At 45.4% G+C, this 18,560-nt stretch overlaps 1 protein-coding gene across 3 annotated transcripts in view; it reads left to right on the forward strand.

The window, feature by feature from the left end:
* The window catches only part of FHL5 (four and a half LIM domains 5), a 99,915-nt gene that overhangs the window by 72,583 nt on the left and 8,772 nt on the right, over positions 1–18,560 (forward strand). For 2 of the 3 annotated variants that reach the window (XM_068279406.1, XM_068279408.1), the window contains exons 2-4: positions 2,033–2,204; positions 5,585–5,759; positions 11,268–11,437. In XM_068279406.1, coding sequence (XP_068135507.1) covers positions 2,046–2,204; positions 5,585–5,759; positions 11,268–11,437 — 504 coding nt within the window. In that variant the 5' untranslated portion in view covers positions 2,033–2,045. The remainder of the gene's footprint in view (positions 1–2,032; positions 2,205–5,584; positions 5,760–11,267; positions 11,438–18,560) is intronic. The other variant, XM_068279409.1, reaches the window with a different exon arrangement.

The following is an 18,560-nucleotide window of genomic DNA, read 5'->3' on the forward strand; positions in this document are numbered from 1 at the left end:
CATCCGCAATCCAAAATCTGCAGCAGCCCGGGAGTATGCGTTTCTGCAAAACGCCTCCCGCTCTGGTGTGCATCAGCCCATTGAAATACATTACCCTAGCGGATCCGCACCCGCAAGCAGATCGCAAACCGCAGCGGAAACGCTCCGGTGTGCACTAGGCCGGAGAGCTTGTGTGAGAGTAAGGTTAGGTTATGTCATAGTAAAATATCTGTAAAGATTACCAATATTCTACTGTAGGAATTACCTGTGATTAATCAGTCATTGACTGACATTCTACTTGCAGCTATCTCAGGCACCCAAAATCCAGCAGCGCTCATTTTAAAGTAAACAGCTCAGAGTGGAGAGGAAGCACAGTCTTAGGCCCAGTGCACACCAAAAACCTCTAGCAGATCTGCAAAACGCTAGAGGTTTTTGAAGCAGATTTCAGAGCGATTCTAGGCATACTTTCTAAACATGCGTAGCGTTTTTGGAGCGTTTTTGTGTAGCACATTTCAACTATTGTTACAGTAAAGCTGTTACTGAACAGCTTCTGTAACAAAAACGCCTGGAAAACCGCTCTGATCTAGCGTTTTTCAGAGCAGTTTTCCACTTTCCTATAATTTAACATTGAGGCAGAAATGCCTCAGAAATCTAAAAAATGCTGCAGTCCAGAGTTTGTGGAAAAAACGACCCGCTCTGGTGTGCACCATCCTATTCATTTTCATTACCCAAGCGGTTTTCCCCCTGCAAGCGTTTTAAAAAACGCTCCAGAACCGCTCTGGTGTGCACCAGCTCTTACTAAGTAGAAGTTTATGTGGCCAGCATTTTGTTACTGAGGAGGGCTGAGACTTTTAGGGCTCGTTTCCACTATCGCGAATCTGCATGCGTCCAACGCATGCAGATCCGCACATGTAATACAAGTGGATGGGCCTGTTTCCACTGTAGCGTTGTTGAGGTGCGTTTTTTTCAGCGTGAAAAAAACGCACAAAAGAGCCAACGATTTCGCCTGCGTCGGGAATCCGTGCGAATCGCCGCTAATGTATTTAATAGTAAAAACGCATGCGTTTGTTACATGCGTTTTTACCCGCGATTTCGCGTGCGATTTTGCACCTTTTTCAATTTTATTTAGCCCTGGCAGTGTCATGGTTAATTTCGCAGGGCACCCTGCCATGCGAAATCGCATGCGAAATCGCGGGTAAAAACGCATGTGGAAACGCATCCGCATGCGTTTTTACAAGCGTCGGAATGCGGCCGAAATCGCGTCGCAACAGTGGGAACGAGCCCTCAGGAACAACAATTTGTCAGCAAGAGGGCTGTGGGCAATTGGAGGGACGGTAGAAGTATGTCACTGAAGGGCAAGGAGTAGCTCTGTATGCACTAGGTCATTAAGTGCTGCAATGTGCAAACTGTATGGGATGGACCCCACATGGCAGCTCTGGCAAATGCCACAGTAATCATAGAAACTATCTGATGTCACTTTGGTATGTCTATTGTGACACAAGATAAAGACTGGAGTATAAATAGTCATCATATTTCATTATCTCCGGGCTGGGGCACACCGAGCGGCTTTTTGAGCGTTTTTGCAGCCCCTTGCGGCTGCGGATACGCTAGGGTAATGTATTTCAATGGGGGTGTGCACACCACAGCGGGAGGCGTTTTTGCAGAAACGAATCCTCCCGGGGTGAGGCATTTTTTGGATTGCGGAGGCGTTTCTGCCTTAATGTTAACTATAGGAAAAAAGCAAACCGTTCTGAAAAACGGCAGATCAGAACGGTTTGCCAGGCGGTTTTGTTACAGAAGCTGTTCAGTAACAGCTTTACTGTAGCAATATAGGAAATATGCTACACTGAAATCTGCAGCAGCAATCCGCAAAACGCTAGCAAAACGCCTCATAAAAATAAAAAAAAAGCGCTAAAAAATCTGCTAGCATTTTGCGGATCTGCTAGAGGGTTTTGGTGTGCACCAGGCCTTAATGCTTGATTCCTTCTGTGCCTACCTCCACAGACTTTTGCTATTATCCTGTTAAATTAGTATTTTTCTTTTTTTTTTTCAGTTGGTGTTTTGCAATGGATAACAAGCCTTTTGAGTGCCATCAATGTAAGGAATCCCTCTATGGACAAAAGTATACAACTAAAGAGGGTAATCCCTACTGCGTCAAATGCTTTGAAAACCTCTTTGCAAATATATGTGAAGGATGTAAAAAACCTATTGAATGTGACTCTAAGGTAATGCCTCAATTTGTATTATTTAACTTGAAAATTGACAGTGAAGAAGCTGCTTTTACCTTTTTAATTTATGCTGCACTTGCAAAGTAGGAAGCAATGAATAAATAATTAAAAGCTAAACTTTTGGAGCCTTTTATTTAAATTTCCCAATTGTCACTTTTTCAGAGACGGGCAAACTTGCTGCCGGGAGCAATTATTGGGAGTCTAGATCTCTCAGTGCTAGGGATAAGCTTGATCTTGTAAAATCATTTTTACAGCAAAAACTATGTTTCTCTTTAGGTGACAAAATGTCTTTTTCATTTCTACAGCAGTTAAAAAAATGTCACTTGGATCTGGAAGCTTTCCAGGTGTAATAGCATTTAATTCTATACAGGTGAAAGTGATTGACAATATGCAAACAAATGTTTTGATTGGTCAATCAATCAAGGCATATCTCTGAGGGCTCGTTTCCACTATTGCAGTGCAGAATCGCCTGGATTCCACCGCTGATGAAATCGCATGCGGATGTGATTCCCCATGCGTTTTTTGCCGCGAATTTGCATGCGAATTCGCATAGGTGAGGGTATATGCGATTTTAACCATGTCACTGCCTGTGTGAATTTACATCCGTACCTATGCGAATTTGCATGCGAATTTGCGGCAAAAAATGCATGGGGAAACCGCATTTGATTTCCCTATTAAATACATTGCATGCGATTCGCATGCATTCCACTCGCAGGCGAATCCTGCGGCTCTTTTGTGCGTTTTTTCACCGCTGAAAAAAAACGCACCTCAACAACGCTACAGTGGAAACAGGCCCATCCACTTGCATTACATGTGCGAATCTGCATGCGTTGGACGCATGCGGATTTGCGATAGTGGAAACGAGCCCTGATGATCAATGGATTCCCAGGTCAGCCTTAATAAAGAGTAGGGGGTGGAGGGGGTGGAGCCTCAGTGAAGAGTAGCCTACATCCAAGCTGACAATTATGTCTCCATTAACAGACTACTGCAGGGGTTCAGCTGAAAGAATTGAGTTGTAACTACTATGCCTGCTCCCCTGCTGCTGCGGGGCACCTACTTATCTAACCTACACTGGAGGCACCTACCTATGTAACCTATACTGGGGGACCCTACCTATCTAACCTACACTGCAGGCACCTACCTATCTAACCTATACTGGGGGCACCTACCTATCTAACCTATACTCCGGCACCTACTTATCTAACCTACACTGGAGGCACCTACCTATATAACCTATACTGCGGGCTCCTACCTATCTAACCTACACTGGAGGTAACCTACCTATCTAACCTATACTGGAGGCACCTACCTACCTAACCTACACTGGAGGCACCTATCTACCTAACCTATAATGGGGGCACCTACCTATCTAACCTATACAGGGGGGCCCTTCCTATCTAATCTATACTGTGTGTGTGTGTGTGTGTAGGTGTGTGTGTGTGTGTGTGTGTGTGTGTGTAGGTGTGTGTGTGTGTGTGTGTGTGTGTGTGTGTGTGTGTAGGTGTGTGTGTGTGTGTAGGTGTGTGTGTGTGTGTGTGTGTGTGTGTGTGTGTGTAGGTGTGTGTGTGTGTGTGTGTGTGTGTGTGTGTGTGTGTGTGTGTAGGTGTGTGTGTGTGTGTGTGTGTGTGTGTGCGCATATACAGCATGTATGTGTGTATCCACAGCATATCTGTGTCTCTAGACCCTGCATATGACACTCGCCCCGGGCCCCGCATACTCTAAGGCCGCCTCTGCCAGTGGGGGTAGCAGGGGTTAGTGTAGCTGGACAGTTTGGAGGGGAAAGATTTACAAGACTCCCCTGCACCATGAACACACCAGGTTTAGTATATATTTTTCCCTGATTTTTGTCCCCTAAACCTAGGTTGGTCTTATGGTAAAAAAAATTACCGTATTAACTCAGAGACACTGAAATTGTATAGAATCCCCCCATATAAAAAGCTAGATCATAAAACATGTTCATAATATAATTTTCTCATGAATAAAGAACTTATTACAATCCTTAAAGGAAATCAGAACTTACTCTCTGCTCTAAGATACACAACAGCATAATAACATTTCTTTGTTACATAATTACCTTTCTTTGTTACAGCTGATACAAATCCTGTAATAAATCTACCTTCTGCTTTCATGGAACCAGACATATAGTCAACATCATGTGCTTTCAAATTATCCTCTCTGCCCTGGCAGTCAGCTGACACAGCTGAGGGATCAAATTACAACTTGCGATTAGACACAGATGAGGGTGAATTAGACAGGCTAAACTCTCTAAATACATACAGGGTGCAAGTGACAGGCAGCCTATTGGGCTAATCAAAATGCGGGGATCACGTCCTAGAAAGCTAGTAGACCCTACGGGGCTCAGGGCGGGATTAAAGGAGCCGCTGTTATTTAAAAGGAGCGTGCAGAAGTTACCAGCACACACTACGCAGCACTACCACTTGTAATTAAGCTGTGCCGCTTTAGCAATCAGCAATCAATTAGCTGCTTTGAATCAAACCCAAATCCTTTACTTACGGCATTTTCAGATTTTATTTAGTCATTTCAGAGATCACTTTGGACAGTCACATGACCCAGAGATCTGAATACAAAGTATGGAGCTTCCAGCAGTGTGGGAGTTACTTTTAACCATTTCTACACCCTCACCAGTATGTTTATAAAAGCCACATGTTCATCGGCCCAGCCTGCAATAGGAAGTTCACTGCTTTTATTAAATATCTTTTTATAAAAGGTATTAGGAAGGCTGTAGGGAGGGTGAATGCATTATTATACTCTGAGCAGCATTATTATACACTGAGCACTTTTTAAAATGTAGCTGCAGTGCTGGCCACAAAGTTACCATACTGAGGAGCAACACGGAGTTGTAGGTTGGTAGAGTCAACTCTGTGCTCAGAAGGAAAGTCTGACTGGTGCGCCGTAAAACCTAAAAGATTCTCTTTAACCATCCAAACAGAGACTTCTGTTTGCTCCAGCCATGCAGCATCTGACACTGAAACAGAAAGTCAGCATTGCAAACACAGCTGACCAGGTTATAAAATGAATACAAACAATAATGTTGTGCATTGCAAATGATTAGATATTCCATATATTTTTCAATTACAAAGTGCTTGAAAGTTATTTTAAACAGATGATTAAAAATGATCTTCTAGGAGAAAACATAGGAGAAAAGCTGAATTGCATATGGGCCAATATGCATTAAAAGCACAAGCCTGTAAATAAAAGCAATCAACTCAGAATTGCACATCATCAGCAAGCAAATCAAAACATAAACAGCAACATTTTATGTTATATATCATAAGATAATAACATTATGATGTCAGCTACCAATACATACAGATTTTAATTGTCCTGTAATTCTTCGATTTCTTTGTGTCAACTAGGATCTTTCCTATAAAGACAGCCACTGGCATGAAGCTTGTTTCAAGTGTGCTAAATGCGTTTGCTCCCTAGTGGAGAAGCCGTTTGCTGCCAAGGATGAGATGCTGCTGTGCATTGATTGCTATTCTAATGAGTATTCCTCAAAGTGTTTCAACTGCAAGGCCAGCATTATGCCTGGTAAGTCTTCCATTGCTCAAATAATTCTCTCACAAGAATGGCATAAATTAAATCCCCAGTTCCTCTCTGACTTAATGCTTTCAAAATCTTGTTGTTATCTGTTTAAAGTACTGTATTCTGTAAAAATGGACTTGGTAAAAGATTTGGACATTAGAAATTCATGTTTGTAAAAACAAAGTAAACTGGGTAACAAATTCAATGTATGAATCTGGAAAATTCGGTACCAAGAATTTGGATGGCCAATCATTTGAATGTCAGATATCATGAATAAGTAAGTATCAATGGTTTTGGTTATTACAAAGATTGAGTATGATTAAGAACAAGAGTTAAAGGAATCCTGAGCAGAACCTTAAAATGAAAATCTGCACTTACCTCAGGCTTCTTCCAGCCCCCTGTAGGTCCCTCTGCATCCTCTGGGTCCCCTCCACGGTCCTGCTGGCGGCACCGTTAGCCTGGCGACTTTGGGCGTAACTGCACAGGCGCGGCCCATCTGCGCCGCATGAGGGGTTCTTAATAGTTTGAACTGCGCATGCGCAAGAGGCTTACGAACCAGGTGTGTAGGAGGGCCATACATGCACAGTTGGGCACGACTTCGCCCAAAGTCGCCAGGCTAACGGGGCCACCAGCAGGACCACAGAAGGGACCCAGAGGATGCAGAGGGCCCTCGCATGTTATGGGGGGATAGAAGAAGCCCCAGGTAAGTGCAGATTTTCATTTTAAGGGTCCGCTCAGAGTCCCTTTAAGTGACAGAGTAGTGTAAAGTGTTAAGGTCTGTTTGGGTTAGAAAGGTTTATTACTTAATTTTGGGGGAAAGTGTTTGGTTAAAGTGAACCTCCGGACTAAAAATCGACTCAGCAGCACTGAAAAGGCTTTGTGTTTCTTTAACAGTTTCACAGCATCAGAACTTTGTTTCTCTTATACAAGCCTCATTTTTAGCTGCACAGAAGAAAACTGCCCGGGCTTTTTTCCCCTGATGCTGTGCAAAGCATGATGGGATTTCTGATTTTTTGTTCTCGTTCTGCTGTTTTGGTGCAATTTTTTTTTTATATACATTTTGAATTTGACATTTGAAACCTAGCGTGTGCAGCTGGGAGGGGTTATTAGGACACAGGACAGTTGGAACTGTGTCTCCTGCTCCTTGTCACCTCCTTTCAACCAAAAAGATGGCTGCCCCCATGACAAAGATGGCAGCCCCCATGAATCACAGACATTTGCCTGTTCTTTTAAAACAGGGTGGGTAAGAGATTATATTATCTATTTATTCTAATTAACATAACTAATGTAACTTGATGACAGTATGTTTGTTTAGGCTGAAGTTCCCCTTTAAGACAGTGTTAACTATAGATTGGTAGATGAAATCATTTACAGGATAGTTTAAGGTTCAGGTGAAAGTTCATATTATAAGATTGGTGCTTGCTTGGTAGGGAAAGAAAATTAAAGTTAGGCACTATCTTATGGTAAGTGCTATGGGGGATGAGGGGAATTATTAATGATGTGTTTAGCTGAACTCTTAGGTGCGGGAGGAAAGGGGGTGGGGGGAAATTTAGGGTTCGCTACAGGACAGGGCATAATATGCAAACGTTGCACAAGATTTTGCAGCGTGTCAAATTATGGATCACTAGCATGGTAATTTTATCTTTAAACTATTACATGCATAAACAGTTATCAAACCAGGACACAAAAAATAATGCACCTTACATTAAAGCTCTGGGTATTAGAGACTGAAGCAGTAGTCTGCACATAAAACCAGGCTTTATAGCATTAGGGTTGCTTCAGATGGGTGTCAGAATCAGCTTGCGAGCAGAAAACATTGGGCAACCTTCAGTAGTGCTTCCCATTGCTCGGTTGTTGCGTGACATTTTTGCCTCCCATAGGTCCTGGGTGCTACAAGGAGACAATGGGATTGAGCACAGTGCTAGTGTGAACAATGGGAAACAACAATACCGTTTAAAAAGCATTGGGTGATGAATGCTACAACCATTGCTTGAAGCAGAATATAACCCTGCATTTCAACTTTGCTCTAAAACATTATTTACAGCATATATATTATATGCAACCAGCATTTTTTTTTACTAGACCAGCATTGGAAGGGTTACACACAGAGCTTTAAAGTTCCATGGAGAGAAATGCAGACTCATCCGAAGTTTAGATAGATACATTTAAGTAAACACAATGTAACAAGTGTGGAATGTGACACACACTCTGACTGTGCAGGAGCTCCCGGACACAGAGAGAGAGTGAGTCACATTCCACACTTGTCTTACCCTAAACCAGCCAAATTGTTGTATCTTCTACTCCATCTGTGCCTAGTGTTTCCATTCTAGTTGTAACGATTGTGGAACTTTCTCCACGATCAGCGCACAACGCGTGCGCTGACACGGCGGAAATCCTCCACAAGCGTGTAATTGCAGGCACCCAGCAAAAGGTGCTATGCACCTGTAGAGGGAAATTTCTGTCGGCAGATGGCGCTGGGGAGTGCAGAGGAACCAATCCTCTGTACCTCCAAAAATGCCAGACAGGAATTGTACAAAGCGCAGAACGCAATCGCAAGAGAGGCGATTGCGAATGAGAACGAGCAAAGGGACAGGTTGTATGTGTGTGCGCCAACCTAGTCGCCACCCCGCGACAGTGCACACACAACAGCAGATATGAAATAGGAACGCGATCGCGAGAGGTGCGATCGCCAGACGTGACACAAGGCAGATCAGAACAGAATACGAGGTTAGCAAAGGCACAGCAAATAATACAATGAGAATAAAAAGGAAAATAACAAACGCTAACTGAACACGAACACCGCACTCATTCGCAACAGTGCACGCATTCGTGCGCGGTCTCCACGTGATAAGCACAATAGAGACAAGCACGCCTAACTAACCAAGAAAAGACAAACATGTAACAGAGGACGCGAGCGCTTGCTTAACTGTTACCTCACCGAGCCTCCAGCAAGCGTTCGTAGCAGACAAGACAGACACACGAAAACAGGGACAAGCAAGAGATAGGATCCACAGCACTAGCGAAAGTGGCTAGCGCGATCCAGGAAGACAGAACAGAAGGATCCACAGTACTAGCGCAGGATGCTAGTGCGATCCAGGTACAGAGTAGCAGAACAGAAGGATCCACAGCACTAGCGGAAAGTGGCTAGCGCGATCCCAGGAGACGGAACAGAAGGATCCACAGCGCTAGCGAAAGTGGCTAGCGCGATCCAGGTACAGAGTAGCAGAACAGAAGGATCCACAGCACTAGTGGAAAGTGGCTAGCGCGATCCAAGGAGACAGAACAGAAAGATCCACAGCGCTAGCGCAAGATGCTAGCGCGATCCAAGTGAGACAGATCAGAAGAGATAGCTGGTAGCAACCGCTGTACCAGCTATACTCCAAGAACAGAGATCAGAACCATTTCCTGTCGACCACCGCTGGGACAGGACAATAGCAACAGAACAAACAAACAGATAAGCAATCCTAACTGCACTAAGGAAACCTGCCTAGTGCAGTTTTCCAGGAATTACTCTAAGCTGATCTTCAAACAGAGGGTAAGGCTGACACTCCCGGCAGGAGTGTTACACAGGACTAAATCCTTATGATCAGCCAAGCATTGTGGGAAACACATAGTACTTATAGTACACGCCTCCAATGAATGTGGCCAGGCAATTTGCATGACAACGTATGCAAATTCCTCAGCAAGCACAATCTGCAAAACGGACAGAAGCTCTTCTTTCCAGAGTCCTGCAGCATGCAAACCTAAACAATGGTCAAAAAACTGCCTGCCTGCACAGGCAGCTGAGCAGATCATTACACTAGTCCTCTAGATTGCAAACCTGTAACAGTAGGACCTTCTTCCCCCTATTGTTTTCTGCTTATGGTGTAATGGTTCTACCTATGCATATACCAGGATTGTTGTATGTTGTTATAACTTCTATTACTATCATATCGTATTACTAAGCATAAGGCCCGTTTAAAAACGGGTGCTAGGATCTGGCCGCAACCCCCGCACTTTCTCTCTCCCTCATAAGCCATATGCAGCACACGTCCACGTATGCACACGCTTGCCCCTGGCCCCATCCTCCTCCTGCTCTAAGTGTCGCGCATGGGCAGTAGTGCAAAAGCACGGACACACACAGGAGGGGACACAGGGGTTTTATACTATAGGATACTTGTATTGTATACTCTTGGATGCTACATAGTTATCATTAATGATTGTTACCCACTATTTTCTGCATCCATTACCGGGCAATGTAATATAGGGGTATATTCACTAAATTAGAATAGTGTGCATAAAGTCTTAGTATAGCATAATACAATAGGGTAATACCATGCGTATATACACACATACACAGGTAATATACACATGTTAGTACAGTGTTCATGCATGAAATGATAATATCGTACATAATGCACATGTAAATGGTATGTAATGGTGAAAATACACCTAATTGAGACATGAGTTAAGTCATCATTTGTGGATTACTTACTGTATGTGCCTAATGTGTTAACGCACATTAAGAATGAATGTTAAAGAGAAACCGTAACCAAGAATTGAACTTCATCCCAATCAGTAGCTGAGACCCCATTTCCCATGAAAAATCTATTCCTTTTCTCAAACGGATCATCAGGGGGCTCTGTATGGCTGATTTTGTGGTGAAACCCCTCCCACAATGTGATGTCAGCACCTCACAGCACTGAGGTACTGACATCACACTGTGGGAGCCTTGTTGCATGGTTGGAAATAACAGCTGTTTCCAACTGACAGAATAGCAAGCAGCATCTCCATCCGGTGACATCACCTGCCAGCAGTAAAAATGTCACCATGTGACTAAATCATTTATACATAATTATTGCACCAATGAAGCACTTTTTTATTACATTATTTTCTTTAAGTTACACATGGTAATGTTTTACGCGTCTAAATACAGTGCATAACATGTCTGCCTTGGCAGTCCTGGGTTATTCCTGCCTCATTATAACATTTCCTTTGTTTATGTTTACCATCATATTTAAGGTATTCTGAAGTACAGTGGTCACATGACACTTATGTTGTAGTTTCTCCAGTGACATAGCCAAGGGCCTGTGGGCCATAGTGCGAGTTTCACACTGGTCATCCTCAATCACATTCTACATAACAATTGTTATGGAGCACCAACACTTTCCAAGGACAGCTGCAGTGTCAGAGAGGTGTAAGCAGGCAAGGAAAACAGTTTGTGAATGATTATCATGATTCAAAGGACATGCAGAGGTGATCATTAGCAGCATAACACCAATGAAGAGCTGCAGGATGTCCCCTAGTGGGTCCCTCTGATCCAGAGGCCCCGGTGCATTCAGAACCTCTGCATCCTCTATTGCTAGGCCCTTGAGTTTCTGTGCTCATTTTACATTACAACCACCTAACAAAACTAATCTGATAGAATTCATCGTAATAACTATAGATGCCTTTAAGAAGTTATACCATGTCTCTGTTGGTGTATTTTGCTGGTGTACTTTTCGTGAATGGTGTCCTGATTCTCCCCTTCTTCAGGTTCTCGTAAAATGGATTACAAAGGGTGCAGCTGGCATGAAACATGCTTTGTCTGCCAGGGCTGTCAGCAGCCTTTAGGAAACAAGCCATTTATTCCCAAGCAGTCCAGCTTATATTGTGTGCCATGTTTTGAAAATCAGTTTGCAAGTCGCTGCCAGTCCTGCAAAAAGGTAAATTGCTTAAATACATTTTTATAGATCATTTATTTTCAGATTTTACAAGACATGCTCCTTTTTATAGAGACAAAATGGCAGCTGCTCAGTCAGGTTGTATCTACAGGGTGTTTGTGTTGCACACTAAGAGCTTGATTCACTGAACCGTGATAACTCAAATATCACACCTTATCAAAGATATCACACCTTATCAAAGTTAATGTGCCTTATCAGAGTAGCATAGCGAACACTACGAACCCGCAGGGGCTCAGGGCAGGACGAGTGCCATTGCCAATTAGCAGGCATAAGTAAGTAACGTTCGCTATGCTACTCTGATAAGGCGTGTTAACTTTGATAAGGTGTGATATCTTTGATAAGGTGTGATATTTGAGTTATCACAGTTTAGTGAATCAAGCCCTAAGTGTGTAATACAAACACAATGTGAAATCCAATATTATGGCTTAATGTACATACATGGGGTAGGGGGGAATAAATGTTGCCTAAGTGACCACTTTGTGGTCACTTCAGGTGACAGTTTAATCTCATTTGATAGAGGAATGAGTGTTTGGCACCTCTGTGGAGAAATTGTCAGCTATATAAAAGAATGAGGCTAGGTTCACAGTGAGACGTTGTGTTGTAAAGTTGCAACGCAACTTTGCAATGCATCAAAACAGTGGTAACGCAGATTAACACTGCGTTACCACTGCATTAAGTAGGTACAGTAAAGCATACATGCAATGAAAAGTATGCTTTCCTGTACCTGGTAACGTGTGCGTTTAGAGGTAATGCACTGCAGCAGTACATTACCATAACGCAACACGTTACCATGCAATATTGTGAAAGTCGCATACACTTTATATTGCAGTGCGGTAAGCTGCGTTATACAATTTTATAACACAGCTCTGCAACGTCCCACTGTGAACCTAGCTTAAAAACATAGGTTTTACAAGCAAATTTTCTTTAGTCCCTCCAAAAAAATGCTATTTAGAAGTTTTTTTTTATTACTCTGTCAAATCCTGTCAATACCCTCTGTTGCTTTGAATAAGGTCACGCAAACAACCCTTTATGCTCTGTAACGATCGGTGAAGCACAGAGAGGATCTGATTACCAGTGATCTGCAGAACCACTGGGAATACAGATGTATACCAGATTATACGTGATCTGCAGTATCACTGATAATCCGATATACTAGCTAACCTCTGTTCACCTGAGTAGAGTGTAGTGTTTTGGTGTAACAGTAACACTTAGAGGACAGGGCCTCAGTACAGTAAGGCGTACTGTACAGATTCCTTCCGCAAACCTGAGCTCTCCAAGGCGGGAGGAGTCAGGCTGCCAGCGGGAAGGATATACTGAAAGTAACCCTCTGGCGGAAGGGTCACTTAACAGAACGAGGAACCGCCTCTAATAGTAAGGTCGGTTCTCGAGGTCGGACAAGCCAGGTCGTACACACACGGACAGATAAAGTACAAGATCAGGAGGCAAAGGCGGAGTCAAAGTACAGGCAGGGTTCAGCAACGGGGAATCAGAAATATCGGGGTACAAAATCAGGAGGCAGAAGCAGAGTCAAGGAACGAGCCGGGGTTCGGCAACAGAGTATCAGAAATATCAAGGTACAAGATCAGAGTTCAAAAGGATAGTCAAGGCAGGCAAAAGTCATAACAAATAAATACAATCAAACTAGTACTTTAGCTATCAACAGAATCTAGCTAAGTGTAGGATTACAGCTCCAGCTGGTCCCGGCACACTTGCGGAACTGACTACGGATCTGGGTGCTCCCACATATGTGATCGCACGCCAGACCAAGAGCAAGTGAACAACCAGCAGTATATATACTCTAGGACCTTTCCAGGACCTCCCTAATTGCTGGTCCAATGAGAGCAGTGGAATTTGTCAGCTGACCCAGCTGGTCAGCCGACACCCTTCTAACTGCTATTTAAACTCTGCCTCTGTGCTCGCGCGCGTGTAAGTCTGAATCTTGGTGGACTATCAGTCCCAGCCACACCAGTACTGTCATGCAATGTATCTAGTGCGGGGGCCGCCTCTGATGCGGATTCCGCCGTTACCAATGCGGATTCCGCCGCTCTGCCTAAGCGGCATGCGGCGGTTTTTCCGCGTTGTGACGCGCTGCTGAACGCGGAAACAGCCGCCTCATTGTGAGAGACGGCGGCTCTTCCGCGTTTCCTCACAGTACCCCCCTCCCGAGGAGTGGACTCCGGACAACTCCCACCAGGTTTCTCTGGATGTAAGGCATGAAATTCTCTCCTTAATTCGTCTGCATGCATGCGCGTCCCCGGTACCCATTGCCTCTCCTCAATGCCGTACCCTTTCCAGTGTACGAGATATTGTACTGAGTTTTGCACAACACGTGAATCTAAAATCTTTTCCACCTCATATTCAGGTTGGTCATCTACCAACACAGGGGGAGGAGGAGCGGAACCCACCTGGACCGCAGGTTTGAGTAGGGACACATGAAACGACCTTACGCCCCGCATGCTGGCAGGAAGATCAATGGCGTAAGTCACGTTATTGATTCTTTTAGTCACTGGGAATGGACCCACAAACCTGGGACCCAGTTTGGTAGAAGGCTGCTTCAGGGTCAAGTGACGTGTGGACACCCAGACTAACTCCCCTGGCTGAAACTTCCATTCCACGGATCGTCTTTTGTCTGCTTGACCCTTCTGACTCTGGAACGCCTTCTGCAAATTCCCCTTAACAATTCCCCAATTGTCCCTAAGTGATCTCTGCCAATCCTCCAGTGCTGGAAATGGGGATGACACGACTGGAAAAGGGGAAAATGTGGGTGATCTCCCTGTCACAATCTGGAATGGAGAGAACCCAGATGAGGAATTCTTCAAATTATTTTGTGCAAATTCCGCGAAGGGCAAAAATTTTACCCAGTCAGTCTGTGCTTCCGCAACGTAACATCTTAGGAATTGTTCCAAAGACTGATTGATACGTTCCGTCTGCCCATTAGTCTGTGGGTGGTAGCCTGACGAAAAAGACAACTTCATGCCCATTTGGCGGCAAAATGCCCTCCAGAAACCAGAGACAAATTGGACTCCCCTATCCGACACAATGTCTTCCGGAATGCCATGCAGCGGGAAGACGTGAATGATGAACAACTCGGCCAGTTCCTGAGCTGAGGGGAGTCCTTTCAGGGGCACAAAATGGGCCATCTTGCTAAAACGGTCGACTACCACCCAAATGACCGACATTCCTTCAGACCTGGGCAATTCTCCCACAAAATCCATGGACAAGTGGGTTCATGGCTCACTCGGGGTGGGCAAAGGCTGCAGCTTACCTACAGATGCCAGCCGGGAGGGTTTACTCTTGGCACAGACCGCACACTCCCTGACATACTCTTTGCAATCTGTTGCCAAAGAAGGCCACCAAGCACACCTGGCAATCAGATCCTGCGTTCTAGCAGCTCCAGGATGACCAGCATTCTTATGGGCGTGAAAGAGGTGCAGGATTTGTAAACAAAAGGGCAAAGGGATAAACATAACCCCTCGGGTTTTCCCTCAGGAACGTCCTGCTGAAATGGACCCAAAACCTCCGTCCAATCCTCCCAAGTCTCTGTTGCGGCTAACACTAGTTCCCGCGGGATGATAGACTCAGGAGCGGGTGGCTGTGCCGTTTCTGGTTCAAAACACCTGGAGAGGGCATCTGCCTTGACGTTTTTGCTGCCTGGGGTGTACGTGATTATAAACCTAAACCTTGTAAAAAACAAAGACCATCGGGCCTGACGGGGACTCAATCTCTTCGCCCCCTCGATGTATTCCAAGTTCTTATGGTCGGTGTAAACTGTGATCGTGTGTTCTGCCCCCTCTAACCAGTGGTGCCACTCCTCAAATGCCAACTTAATAGCCAGAAGTTCCCGGTTGCCTATATCATAATTTTTTTCTGCAGGTGAAAACCTGCGGGAAAAATAAGCACATGGGTGTAATCTGCCCTGCAACCCAGACCGTTGCGACAGCACCGCCCCCACCCCAACTTCTGAGGCATCAACCTCCACAATGAAGGGAAAGGACGTGTCAACATGCCTCAAAATTGGTGCTGAGCAAAATAATTTTTTCAATAAAGCAAATGCCGCCACGGCTTCAGGAGACCAGTGGTTGGTATCCGCCCCTTTTTTCGTGAGACTGGTAAGGGGGGCAACTAAAGTGGAGTATCCCTTAAAACCTCCTGTAATAGTTCGCGAACCCCAAAAATCTCTGCAGGGCCTTCAACCCCACTGGCTGTGGCCACTCCAACACGGCTGTGACCTTGGCAGGATCCATTGAGAGGACCGAGGTGGAAATTACGTATCCCAGAAACGTGACCGTGGTCACTTCAAATATACACTTTTCCACCTTCGCGTAGAGCCTATTCTGTCTTAATTTGTTTAGGACAAATTTTACGTGAACCCTGTGTTCGGAGAGGTTATTGGAATAAATTAGTATGTCATCGAGGTATACCAACACGAATCTACCCAAAACCTCCCGGAATACCTCATTGATTAATTCTTGGAAGACGGCTGGCGCATTGCACAACCCGAAGGGCATCACTAGGTACTCGTAATGCCCGTCGGATGTGTTGAAGGCCGTCTTCCACTCATCACCCTCTCTGATGCGGATTAGATTGTATGCCCCCCTCAGATCCAATTTAGAGAAGATCTTTGCGGCTGTGACTTGCGTAAATAAATCGTCTATCAAGGCTAACGGATAGCGATTTTTTATCGTGATCTTATTGAGGCCCCGATAATCAATACAAGGTCGGAGACCCCCGTCTTTCTTTTTAACGAAAAAGAAACCGGCCCCAGCAGGCGACCGGGAGGGCCGGATGAACCCCTTGGCTAAGTTATCACGAATGTATTCCTGCATAGCCATCTTCTCTGGACCGGACAAGTTATACAGGTGACCCCTAGGAGGCATACAACCAGCACGGAGATCAATGGGGCAATCGAACGGGCGATGAGGGGGTAACTGATCAGCAGACTTAGGACAAAATACATCAGAGAACTCTGCATACTCTTTGGGAACCCCCTCCACAAGAATCTTGGTCCGACCCAATGTCACCTTCCCTAAACACCGTTGGTGACAATGATCGGACCATCTGGTTACCTGACCTGTAGCCCAGTCTATGTGCGGAGAATGGATTTGCAGCCACGGCATGCCTAAGATAATAGTGGAGGTAGACATGCGTAACACAAAAAATCGTAACTGTTCCCCATGCAGTACCCCTATGGCGACCTTCACCTCCGGGGTCTGTGACAGTGGGCGAACCCGTTGCAGAGGGGAATCGTCTACTGCCGTGACCTGAATGGGGGGACTCACTGGAGTGAGGGGAATACCCAACTCCTGAGCAAATTCAAGATCCATAAAATTAGCCGCTGAGCCAGAATCAACAAACGCTTCAGTGGCTACGGACTTATTCTCCCATGTGATAGTACAGGGGAGAAGCAATTTTTTCTCTTTAAGGGGTGAAAATTGTGTGCCTAGGGTGTCACCCCCTACTACTCCTAGGCAAACTCGTTTCCCGACTTGTTAGGGCAGTTTCGCACCCTATGCCCTGCTGCTGCACAATACAGGCACAGCTGTTCCGTCATTCTCCGCCGTCGCTCCACCTGGGCCAACTTCGAACGACCAATCTGCATTGGTTCGGGCGGAGGCAAAGCCGGAGAGGGTGAGACAGGCGGAGAAGGTGTTACTAGGGGTGTAGCAGATGGTGCCGCGTAAGATGTCACCCTGACGCGGTGACTACCCCTAACCTGCTTCTGATGGCGTAACCTACGATCAACTCGAATGGCCGATGATATGGCCTCATCGACTGTCTTGGGCTCGGGTACAGTTAACATTAGATCAGAGACTTCCTCCGACAACCCAAACAGGAAGTAATCCATCAGAGCAAAGTTATCGAATCTAGCGGTGACTGACCACTTACGGAACTCTGCCGCATAATCCTCGACCGAGCCTCTGCCTTGCCGCAAAAGTTTGAGCTTCCGCTCAGAGGACGCGGCAAGGTCAGGGTCGTCATAAATTATGGCCATGGCCTTAAAGGATTCCTCCACCGAGGTCAGGGCAATATTGGTAGAAGGCAGGTTGTATGCCCATGACTGGGAGTCACCAGCCAGCAAAGTTTTAATAAAGGTGACCCGTTGGGTCTCAGTCCCCGAGGATCGGGGTCTCAATTCGAAATACGATAACACTCTACTCCTGAAATTCCGAAAGTCAGATTTGTGGCCGGAAAATTTATCAGGTACAGGCATGCGAATGTCGTCACTAGGAGGGGATCGCACTGAATCAACTGACGTCTGGAGGGTTCGCACTGAGCCTGATAGGGCATCGATTAAGGCTTTGTGCTGGCCCAGTGCTTGATGGATACTGTCCACCGAAGTGGCAAGCACAGTCAGAGGATCAGCGCGTGATTCCATCTGTTTTTTGGGTCTGGCGTTCTGTAACGATCGATGAAGCACAGAGAGGATCTGATTATCAGTGATCTGCAGAACCACTGGGAATACAGATGTATACCAGATTATACGTGATCTGCAGTATCACTGATAATCCGATATACTAGCTAACCTCTGTTCACCTGAGTAGAGTGTAGTGTTTTGGTGTAACAGTAACACTTAGAGGACAGGGCCTCAGTACAGTAAGGCGTACTGTACAGATTCCTTCCGCAAACCTGAGCTCTCCAAGGCGGGAGGAGTCAGGCTGCCAGCGGGAAGGATATACTGAAAGTAACCCTCTGGCGGAAGGGTCACTTAACAGAACGAGGAACCGCCTCTAATAGTAAGGTCGGTTCTCGAGGTCGGACAAGCCAGGTCGTACACACACGGACAGATAAAGTACAAGATCAGGAGGCAAAGGCGGAGTCAAAGTACAGGCAGGGTTCAGCAACGGGGTATCAGAAATATCGGGGTACAAAATCAGGAGGCAGAATCAGAGTCAAGGAACGAGCCGGGGTTCGGCAACAGAGTATCAGAAATATCGAGGTACAAGATCAGAGTTCAAAAGGGTAGTCAAGGCAGGCAAAAGTCATAACAAATAAATACAATCAAACTAGTACTTTAGCTATCAACAGAATCTAGCTAAGTGTAGGATTACAGCTCCAGCTGGTCCCGGCACACTTGCGGATCTGACTACGGATCTGGGTGCTCCCA

Source organism: Hyperolius riggenbachi, chromosome 4 (genome assembly GCF_040937935.1).
Source record: "Hyperolius riggenbachi isolate aHypRig1 chromosome 4, aHypRig1.pri, whole genome shotgun sequence".
Taxonomy (NCBI): Eukaryota; Metazoa; Chordata; class Amphibia; order Anura; family Hyperoliidae; genus Hyperolius; species Hyperolius riggenbachi.